General features: G+C 41.2%; 1 protein-coding gene across 1 annotated transcript; it reads left to right on the forward strand.

Annotated features, from left to right (window-relative positions):
* The first annotated feature begins 225 nt into the window (after positions 1-225).
* LOC106890198 (cytochrome P450 2J6-like) lies at positions 226-11,221 on the forward strand. The gene is made up of 9 exons (XM_014945831.1): positions 226-396; positions 1,786-1,948; positions 3,112-3,261; positions 4,367-4,527; positions 6,461-6,637; positions 7,350-7,491; positions 8,563-8,750; positions 9,904-10,045; positions 11,043-11,221. Exons 1-9 carry the CDS (start codon positions 226-228, stop codon positions 11,219-11,221), a joined length of 1,473 nt encoding a protein of 490 aa, XP_014801317.1.
* The last annotated feature ends 415 nt before the right edge of the window (positions 11,222-11,636 follow it).

Genomic DNA, 11,636 nt, shown 5'->3' on the forward strand with positions numbered 1-11,636 from the left:
GGGTTGCTGTAAGGATTAGCGTGGTGTACTTCAGCATGGTAAATGTGCGGGATGCAGGAAAAGGGCAGGCGGTGATAAAGAGGGAGGGACAGAGGGAGGGAAAGGAACCAAGACTTTACAGGACTCAGTCTGCAGAGAGAACTGGTGGAACAAGAAGGAAGATCACCTTTCCCGAGCTCCAGTACCTTCTTGTTGATAGAGGCAAGCTGATAAATCAGCTCTGAAATGCTGACAATAAGTCAAGCTTTTGTAGTCCTGATCATTTTTTTGTTAATTGTTGAGTTTTTCAAACTGCAAAAGGCACGCAAGCAATTCCCTCCTGGACCAACTCCTCTCCCATTGCTTGGAAACTTGCTGCAGCTGAACTTTCAGTTTCATCGGGATCTTCTGATGGAGGTATTTCTTTTAAGATGCTCTAAATTGATTAATTCTAGTCACAGCTTAAACAAAACCGATATATTACTAGCGAAGTGAAGTATTTAAGTCTTAAAAAGTTATAGACAACATCTGGATATATAAAGATCAACTTGATTCCTACGTTCAGGTCACCTTCGTGGAATATGTCATCTTCACGAGAAACTTAACGTCTTCAGGAATCAAACTTGGGGACCTGATTTCTGACTTGTTATTGTCTTCAGGAATCACATAAACTTGGGGACCTGATTTCTGACTTGTTATTAAAGTCGGAGAATACCAATAATTGAAAAGATGCTTCTCCATTGCTGACAGGTCAATGTGTGTTACTCTAAAAATTCTGATGCACCGGCATTGTGTAATTTGATCACAAAGCAGGTAATATGGTGCGTGTGTGTGTGTGTGTGTATGCTTGTAAAAGGGAAAGGGTATACACTCCCTGTCTTCCAACACCTCCTTAAAACTATTTGTCTGCTGCTTGTTTCTAGAGACAGCTGATCCTCCCTGAGCAGGCTCAGTCCCTCCCTGGCAGTAATTCTTCTAATGGTTTGCAGGTGACCTCTAATTCAGATCCATGCTAGAGAGGGTATGCACACACCACTGAGTGCAGTGCGGGCTCAAACTGGCAGTGATGCTGTCACAGAGAGAGTAAAGCCAATATCTAAAGAAATATAAGGAGAAGTGAGTGACTAGAGTGATCAACTGGATGTCATTCTGGTGGTCTACCACCTCTTCCATATCATTGTGGGTGTGTTGAAGTAGATTCCCATTCTTGGACAAATCTTTCACCACAAATGTTTGAATTTCCTGTGTCATACGCCTGACCCTGCTTGAATACCTCGGCTGTCTCCCATGGCCAGTGCTCTCCTCAGTACTGTGAGGAAACCCTGGACTCGGCCACATCCCACTGGCACTTCATGGCTGTTGACTAATTTCTGGCTCCCCCTCCTCTCCTGGAGCACACAGACGGAGCAGCTTTAAACAGTTAATTTCCTTTTGCAAAGGAAGGGGTAGCTGGAGGCACAGAGCCCAGAAAGGTGTAGAGCGTGGCTGTTGAATTAATGATGTACAAATGTTGGAGTTGGATTTGATGCAACATGAAATACAAAGTTTTGTTTGTGTTGCTGCAGTGTTGCTGCAGCCTGTGCTTTGAAAAGAAAATCACCTCCTCCGGGGTAAATAAAATTGGCTGCTGAAAACCTCGTTCTCAGAAAACCAAGGGTCTCTCTCTGCTTCTAGCTATAATTACATGCATGGGGATGATGTTCTCAGCACAAAACTGGTCATTGGGCCAGTGAATAGCTGATGTGGTGTCTGTTTGAGATGTACGGGGTTTCATCTGTTCCTTTCTGGCACCTTTTCCACTCACAGCTGGCAAAAACTCATGGTAACATATATACTTTGTGGTTCGGGTGGGTCCCATTGATCATACTGAATGGATACCATGCAGTGAAGGATGGCATGACCACGCACCCTGAAGATGTTTCTGGGCGGGTGATAACACCTTTCTTCAAAGCAATGGCCAAAAAAAAAGGTGAGATTTTCCTGCCATAAATAGTGCACAGGAACGATAAGTTGGCAAACTAATCTGCCTTGTTGACCCTCTACCCTCCCATTCACTGTGCTCTTCCATCAGATATTGTCCAAGTCCTCCGTTAGCTCTCCAGAATAACTTACTATTTGCTATGATGCCTTTTGTCCTGAGCTTTCCCAAGCCTGGGAAAAACTCCAGGTTGTTTCTAGGTAGCTTTATTGCTATGTTCGAGATACATGTGATGCCAGCTCAGAACTCAGCAATGTTCCCTCCTCACAGAAATAATCCAACTTGCTGCACTTGATTTTGCTGTACTTTACGTGAATGCTATGCTTGTTTATATATTTGGTAACCGCATATATTATGGTTGCCAAACACCTTCCATCATGAGCAAAAGACCTATAACACCCTCCTTCAGAATTCTCATTGCTGTATTTGCAGTCACTCTTAAATGTTTGATGGGTACCCTTTGATTGTGAGAGTGCCTCCGACACGCAAAACCCCACTTCTCCTTAGTGTATTTTAGCAGTTTGCAGTCTTTTCTTTTTCCTCCCCTGCATTTGCCACACCAAATCAAACACAGAGTGTTTAAAGCTTAGCTAAAGCATCACCACCACCACAGTGGCAGTTCCAGGCTCTTCAGGTAACAACTAGTGCAATTTAACAATCAGAGGAGTGGTCTCCTGTCTAGAGGAGAAACAGGCACCAAATGTTACTTATCCTTCACCTTCACCATATCAACCTACACACTTTAACTGATCTATATCTCCATAAACATACCGTAACCCTGTACAGCGCTCCATAGAAAATTCCTCCAGTTATTTGTGTCTTGAGCATGACCACTTGAGTATGGCTAAAGCAAATCTTCTAAAAGGCATCTTCAGGTTGGTGTTTTGGTTTTTTTTAAGGCACCAAGAAACGGAGCAGTCAGCAAATCCTTAGATTGCTCTTTTCAAAGATTAACTACAATCAACATTAAGAACATGTGGTCTAGTTACAGTTTGGGTGTGTTTGGCTACCATTTCTTGTTACTGATAATTTTACCTAAAGATGCTTGTATATCACAGTGTATTCCCTGATTTACTCCACCTATTTTATAATATATTTTTACGTTAATTGTTCATGTCTGTGGCAAATATTAATATGACAGGAAATACCCTTAGGTATCATACTGGCAACTGGTCACTCCTGGAAGCAGCAGAGACGCTTTGGTATAATGACTCTACGTAGCCTGGGAATGGGGAAAAAAGGCCTGGAGTATCGAGTGCAAGAGGAGGCCGCGCACCTGGTAGAGTTCTTTGTGAACCTGAAAGGTACCTATCAACTGCTAAGAAATCAGACACTTTGCAGTCCTGAATCTGTATCTTCAGTGTGCAAACTCACCTACCCCTTTCTAGTTTGGGGGAGGTCCAGAGTGGTGCATCCAGACTAGCCAAAGCCCAAAGAGCAGATAGAGCGTAGTACCACAAGTGGGAATTTCTTTCTTAAAAAGCTGTTCATAGACCTAATTAAGTTGGGAACTTCTGAAATTCCACCTCTATGGGCTTATCATTTGTCTATGATGCGATTGTACAATGATACAATGTCACTGACCTGCACAGCCCAGCCAGTCTCAGACTGCCCAGCACAGGTGACTAGAGAGTATTAGAGAGCTTAGTCACTTCTCCCTGTTTCAATGACATTAGGTGCCATGAGGTAAACTGGGTATTTTAGTGTCTGGCTAAGTAACTGTTGGCAAAAGAATCAAAGAAAGTAGGAGGTGGGAGGGAACTTCAGTGGATTATCAGGTTCATCCTAGAGTCCAAGCCAGGATCACTTCTATCCAAATAGTTTTTTATGGATGTCTGTCTCATAAATTCAAAAAGAATCATCAGCCAGAGATGGTCTACCATTCACAGCTGAGACTGTAATAATTTTATTATTTATACTTTGCAGTTCCTATCCATCTATTCTGCTTCTTAAAGCTACCCAAGCTCCTTCAGTCTTTCCTCCTAAGTAGCTTTTTACATTTTAGAACAAGCCTGTCACTCTCTTAGTTCACTGTTTTCTCTTAGTTCATCTCCTTTGACATTTCTTCCTCCTCACAGTCTGACTTCTTGTCTTCCGCACAACTGAGGACAGCAGATTTGATATGATATCACCTAATGGATCTTAGTTGTACAATGTTATTTCACAGGAAGTGTTATGGAGATTGTTTTAGAGATGTGAGGAAACAGTTTAATAGTGCCCTTTGCTCTAAGACTGTTTTATTTTCATGAATACCTATTAGTGCCACATCTCTATCCCCATTCATGCCCCAGCATGAATAAAGATGATAAAGAGAATATTTTATGTAATCTCTAATAACATATTGTCCTATTTGTATAAGGAACACCTGAAGAAAACATTGAGAGTGACTATCAGTTACTGTGCTTGCAGGAAGACCCGTGGATCCCTCTTTCCCTCTTTTCCATTCTATTTCAAATGTAATTTGTGCTCTGGTTTTTGGATATCACTTCTCTGATGAGGACAAAACCTTCCATGAACTGATCAGTGCCACAGAGAATATATTCAGATTTGCAGGCAGCCCGGCTCATAGGGTGAGTAAATAATATGGTACATTTTTCTGAAATAGGTAGAAAATGAGTCTGCACTAAATACAGAGCAACTGGCAAATGCAACTGGGAGCTGAGGTGTCCTTGGGGACCTTATTACTGCCTCCTTGGTTCTGAGAAACAACCGTTTTTAAGAGCTCTCTTGTTTCTTTGCACGTTTAGGGGGCATCTCTCTGTTGACTCCTGGCTTTTTTAATCTTTCAGCATTTTTGAGCCTGTTAACAGAAACCTTTAAGCTTAATTTGAGCTGGGAGTTTGTAATAAATTTGAACTCTGCAGGGCTGGTCCTTCCACCTTGGTTTTCTTCTGTCCTCCAATGATAAGTATCATTGAATTCACTGTTCTGCTTTTTGCTACTCTGCAAATTGTATGCTGACAGATTTCCTTTTTTTTGTCCTCCCTCACAAATAATAAAATATTCATTATTAATATTTCCATTACTTCATTATAGCTTGCAATTCACACATTACAAAAACAATACATAAAGTCTCTGACAGTCTCACAATTCAAGTTCCTGGTACCTACCAAAAACCCCATTTTTTTGGTAGGTACATCTGACAACGTACCATAAAGGCCAACTTTGGACTTGAAATGTCTTGAAATACATTTGATGTTTTCCCCAGGAATTCAGCTTTGCAGTTTATACCCTTAAAGAGGGACAAGCTGGGTGTAATGGGGACTGTGGAAGGCATAGCAAATACCATTGATATTTGAGGTTTATATGAAAAGGCAAATTAAAATGCTGATGTGACATAGCTTTTCAAGAATTCTACCATCTGAGGGTAGCACTATACAACTTCCCATAGTGAAAAATAGAAAACAGCTGACATTTGTGGATGATCAAAACCAGGAAATTTTAACAACACAGAGGTTCAGGATATCCCGCTGTAAGAGTTCATAAGCACTGTGGATTTGAGTTATAAGAATGGAACAAATTGTAATAGAACTAAATTAAATTATGAAATATATTAGGAATTAATGAGATTAATATCTGCTATGAGCTTAGAAATTTCGATGCAAAGACTAAGAGGAAAGAGACTGGTGTAAACTAGCAGATAACAGGATGAAAAAGGCAAACAAAATCTTAGGGTGTTAGCAGTGCTACTTTCCCTTTAGATTCAGAGAAGTGTTAAAGTAGCTTCTGGTGTACAATAATCTGTGGGACTGTGGACACCTTACGTGGTGAGTCTGGAAATAAATCTAGAGAAGTGTTTAATGGGATGACCTACAAACTATCACTTAAAATTAGAAAGACTTTACTTGTTGGGTCTGAAAGAACAAAGAGAGGAGATAGAAATGGTGTTTGCTTGGCAGGGTGGAATGGCAGACGCTGCAAAGAGAGGGCTATCGAAGCTATCCAAGAGGATGGTACTTTCACTTGATGACTGTGTGTATAAATACACTCAGCAGACTCAAGATGTAGTATTTCTAACCATCAGAACAATTATTGGTCCTGTAGCAGTCATGAGGACTCTACGGCGAAAATTAAATTAGCTGAGTGATACCCAGTCTACACTTCCTTGTGTGAGGTCCACAAATTCCACCAGTTTTCTGAGGCTGCAGAGTTATTAATCTTAGTAGCCACATGTTATCCAGAAAGGATGTCCTTACATTTTGAGGGTGTGGGAGCTAGGGTCTACAACTATGCAGGAGTAATGTCTTCTAGTGATCTGCATTAGTCAAGTAAACTTCCTGGCATGAGCAGAGTGTTGCCAGTACTGCCTTGGCCCCCAGAAGTGTGTCAAAATTACTAGTAAAGTATTCCCACACGACAGCAAAAACCTACTCAACGGAATGCTAATTTGTTTATTCCATTATCAACATTTCCAGGCCAGACGATTCAGCCTTTTGGTGTTTCTAAAAACAGCTTTGTTACTGACAGATAACTCATACAATTTCTTGTATGTCATTCCTGCAGCTGTATGAAATGTTGCCCTGGCTGATGAACCATCTCCCTGGTCCTCATAAGAAGGCACTATCTTCCTATGATGTCCTGAGCTCTTTTGCAAGGAAGGAGATCAGAAGACACGTGGAGAGAGGGACACCAGATGAACCACAGGATTTCATTGACTTTTACCTGCTTGAGATGGAGAAAGTAAGTGTTTGTTCTGCCTGATCACACATTTATAGAGTTTGACCATTGACCCTCCTGTCATAGAGACTCCTGAATGAGTATGACAAGATTTATTAAAATTATCATGTTAGAGGCAAAGATGCAACTTTGGTGTCAGGGATGCAAGTTATTGCGATCTGTTTATTATAAAAGGTTTTTGCCTAATATATTTTCTCTAATTGTGTTTCTATTTTACTTCTTTATTATAAGAAGGAAATACTTGCGTACCTCTCTCCCACCAGTTCACATCTATCCTGAACTGAGAGAAGAAATTACTCTCAAGATGTTCTGTCGAGATTCATTTATTCAGATAGATTTGCCTTTGGTATTTGCAATCACTATTTGCTAGCATGGTGGAGAGATCAAGGCACAATAAGAGAGGTGGGGCACTTATTTTGAGTACACTCTAGGGTAACTGCAAAACTTGTATCATGCTTTAAAGTTTTGTGCTTAAGTCAACAGGCATAAAATTGTCATATTAAAAAGAAAGACTATTACACCTCATGCAAAAGAGCAATGAAGACTGACCATGTTCACTTGGGAAACTATTAATCTCTTAGTACTCATCAAAAACTGTAATTTTGAATATTCTTAGTGCACATGCCAGTTGTGGAAATAAGGACTCTCACACAGGAGGCACACAGGATGATCTAACTTTTATGCTTTAACTTCAACCTTTTATCATCATCTACAGACTAAAGATGGGGTCAAGCCCAAGTATGATGAAGACAATTTGATATATGTTATAAATGATCTTTTCCTTGGTGGATCAGAGACCTCAAGCACAACATTGTACTGGGGACTGCTCTTCATGCTACTGAATCCAGACATCCAAGGTGAGAGGCTGTGAAATGCTGTGGGTACTACAAATGTTAATGATGGCTGAATGTAACATAACACTTCTCACAAAACTCAGGTTTCAGTAGAGCATATCCTGTGTGTAACCAACCAAATGTGTTAGTAACTAGTCTTTAAATAACCAGTAATGTTTGTTGCAGTTTGTTCACAAAGCAGCACGCAAACCTTAGGAGAAAACAAAACATGAATGTGGAACATCTGCAAGGGATGGAAAGACTGTAGAAAGAGAAAAAGAAGTTTAAGGGGATGATTCTGGCTGCCTGAGATGGTGGTGTTTTCAGGCAAGAAATTGACAGTACACACAAACTGTCACAGTCTGAGTTAATCTTGCAAAAGAGGTTGCTTATCTAGTTTACACCAACTCCATGGATGCCTCTGTACATCCAGACTGAGTTTCCTCATCCACATCAAAGTCAGGAAGAGAAAGCGTATGGCCAGGGCTTAAGGAAGACTCAGATACTCCTGGTGCTGGTGGCCCTTCCATCTGCTGTGTTTAGCACTGAAAGCAAGGCAGATACCTGTATTCCTGCAGCCTCAGTAGGAGGCTGAAAAGGTTGTGTTATTGAGTGCATATTTGAGCCCAAGGTTTTAGGCTGATTTAGGTGTTGTTTATTCATACAGTATATTGCCATATTTGGACCAACTCTGCTCAACTCATCCCTTCTACTGGGAGTTAATATCTGAGGCATTTATGTCAATTTTGCAAATGAGATTTAGATTTCGAGATAAAGTAAAAATCCCTAAATGACTTCAGTACCTGGAGCTGAGTGACCCATCCTACACCCACCAAGCATTCTGTAAGATAAATGCCAGAGTTGGAATAAGTACAGTTTAGTCCTTGCTTATCATTTTGGGCCACACTGTTAGGATTTTTTTCCTGTGTATTTCTATTTTTGTATATTAAACTCAGCATCAAATCATATTAAATCACAGGTTATAGACAATGTTATTATGTTGAAATAATACATTTCCTATTGCTCTAAGAAAAGAGACCAGTTAAAATATTTTATGCATTTTTCCCATCTGAAATGAAGAATATTTCTCCACAGAGAAAGTGCAGAAGGAGTTGGATGCCGTTTTGGATCCTTCCCAGTTAATTTGCTATGAGCATCGGAGAAAACTGCCCTACACAAATGCTGTGGTTCATGAGATCCAGCGCTTCAGCAACATTGTCTGTGTCGGCATGCCCAGAGTGTCTGTGAGGGACACAATATTGCTAGGATTCCCTGTCAAAAAGGTACAGGCACGTTTGCAGCCTCTGTTCTCTGTTCTTTCTTCAGCAGAGAGACATTTAGCTTTTATTCCAGTTTTTTAACCCATTTTCCATCTATAAACTATTCTCCCTCTAACCCGGGAACATGATGCCTGGGGAAGGGTTACAATTTGTGACTCCAGGAATGAAATAGGTCACTCAGCTGTTGATGCTCAGACAGCTGACAAGACCCCTGCCCCTGGAGCCTTGAGCTCCTGCCCTGTTGATCAACAGTGCAACTGCAGAGACCAGCTCTGCTTAGTTGGGGATGGACTACGAGGAGAAACTGGTCGAGAGATCCCTGTCTAACTTGGCACTGCCAGCACTCCTGGGATGGAAGAAAACTTTACAAGAGGATGGCTCATAGCTCCTCTGACTCCATGAGCTAAGGGACCTGCCTGAACCTCTAATAGCAGAGAGACTGTAGGCTCCAGCTGACAGTGAGGGAGTTCCTCCCGAATACTGCCTAAGACACATGTTCACAGCCAGTAAGGAATTTTTAGAGTGACATAATCTATGCTAGATGCCAGTTCTCACTGTAAAACACCAGCAAGAAACAGGAATTGGTTGCTTTTATTGCAAGAGAGACAGGAGATGCCAGCACCTTTACTGGCATCTGGACTGGCCCCACCTAACTAATTTTGTGGTGAAGATTTCACCTTTTGTCTGCTTCTGACAGCCAGGTAGCTAAGGCACATGGACTGGTCTGCTGGGAACAACCAGTAAAGAAAAAGCCTCAAGTACTACTGCTAAAAGGGCTCAGAGGTTGTTGTCAATGAAGTATTGCAGTTATTTCTGGATGTACTTATATCTCTCTTAGGCCTAAAAACAGGTTTCCAATGCTGGGACTTGAATATCAACGGAAGAGTCCCACTAGAAGTGTTATTAAGATTAGTGGTAAAAGTGGTCACAATGCAGTTGTATCAACATCACTAATGCTGTTAACACCCACTGACATGGCTGCAGGGCTGAGAACCAACAACAGCCCAACAATTTCCAACTCAGAAATTGATCACAAACTCACATCATATCTGCTTATTACAAGAAATAGCAACAAGCAGCAGTTTTACCCACCAGGCAGAAACTGATGGGTGAAAGGCTAGTAGCTGGAACTGAATCGACATTTTCTTCCGTGCAGGGCACCATCATTATCCCAAACATAGCATCTGCTCTGTATGACCCTGAACAATGGGAGACACCTCGACAGTTCAACCCTGGCCATTTTCTGGATAAAGAAGGAAACTTTATAACTCGAGAAGCCTTCTTACCGTTCTCAGCAGGTAAACACACTGACAGTTTGAGCCAACCCAACATATTAGATAAAGAACACAGAAGTGTGAGACTGTGGTATTTCTTCAGATAACATCTATCTCTCATGTTTGCTGCTATTGAAGAACAGTTCTGTGCTGTTAGATCCCAAACTGTTCTTAGGACACTAGTAGAAATCCCACTCAAACTCCTGAACCTCCTGGGCTTCCTGCATGCTGCAGTCATCCACAAGTTTTGTCTACAGTATTCTTTATATTTATTTTTTTTATCCTGAGAAGCAATGTGTCTTGTGTGTCCTGGAGTTACTTGCAATCCCTTTTAAAAGAACAAACTAGAAGAAAAGCAGAATACATCCTGGTAAACAAAGGATTAAGTTCTTGCTTACAGGACTGAAAGTCCAGTTGCAAAAGAAGAAAATATGATAACAATGCATAGTTAGAGATCACACTTAGCAGTAAAGTTCCTTTTCCCTTTTTCTTTCCTTTTATTTGTCTACTCATCTGGATATATGAATGTATTATTCACCTGTCCTGATCATGCCATTGGTTCCAATGAAGAACCCTTGAAAATTAATATTAGGCCTCTTGCTTTGCCTGTAAAGTGACCAAATCTTTGTTTAATTGCAAATGCCATTGCTAAGTAATTCTGATCTGACTATAGCTCACTAAAAAAGCATGTGCAAACAGCTGGCAGATTCTTTGTGTATGACCTTGAAGCCCAACATCTCCTGTAAATGGAGAATAATTTTCTTCCAGGGCAAGCAAGGTCAAGAGAGAAATGATGGTGATACCACGGGGATTTTCATTGAGATTTTCATTTGGTGTTTCCTAACCTATGACATTGGATGGGATCTTTCTGAGAAAGAATTCACAAAGTTTTAGTTTTGTGGCTTTTGTGATCCTGGCCTTGAACAAAAAACCTCCTCTTCTTATAATAAGAATCAACAAAGTGATTATGAAGCTAAAAAAATCCTAGAGACTCACTGTCCTTCCCCTCTTCCTTCTGCAGGGCACCGTGTCTGTTTGGGGGAGAATCTAGCAAGGACTGAGCTCTTCATTTTCTTTGCCAACCTGCTGCGGGCATTTACCTTCCGGCTGCCTGAGGGGGTGACAGAGATCAACCCAGAGCCCATTTTGGGGGGTACACTGCAACCCCACCCCTACAGGCTTTGTGCCATTCCACGCTAGGCTGCAGCATGTCATTTGCCAGCATGAGACAGCCACCTTAACTTCAGCGAATTTCCTCTCAAATGTATAAACCTTCTTCTACTAGCCAGGATATTGATATTAGTCTGTCCCAGGGCTATCCCGAAAGCAGATGCAAACCAAGATCCAGACTACCAGTACTTTAGGTCTGGTCCATGTAAAAGTCCCAGATATTCTCGCAAGGATCTTAACTTTTTTCTCCTTTTGGAGAGCATTTGAAGCAAGACACAATGGTTGCCAGCTGAAGCCAACGTGCTGTATCTCCTTGTCCTAGCCAAGAAGAATCACTGTGATGTTCACTCCTGAGCAAATCTCGGTAAAATTCAGCAGAGGATCCTAGCAAGAGCTGAATAGGTGTCATTTCTGTGAGTGGTTTGATGACCTCAAGTAATTTGAC

This window comes from Calidris pugnax, unplaced genomic scaffold (genome assembly GCF_001431845.1).
Source record: "Calidris pugnax isolate Ruff unplaced genomic scaffold, ASM143184v1 scaffold111, whole genome shotgun sequence".
Classification (NCBI taxonomy): domain Eukaryota; kingdom Metazoa; phylum Chordata; class Aves; order Charadriiformes; family Scolopacidae; genus Calidris; species Calidris pugnax.

Bases quoted from the DNA above. Each gene is read 5' to 3' on its own strand.
- LOC106890198 (XM_014945831.1), top strand. From the start codon at position 226: ATGCTGACAATAAGTCAAGCTTTTGTAGTCCTGATCATTTTTTTGTTA. The intron at 397-1,785 runs GTATTTCTTTTA...TTCCACTCACAG, and splicing joins ATCGGGATCTTCTGATGGAG to CTGGCAAAAACTCATGGTAA. The intron at 8,751-9,903 runs GTACAGGCACGT...TCTTCCGTGCAG, and splicing joins TAGGATTCCCTGTCAAAAAG to GGCACCATCATTATCCCAAA.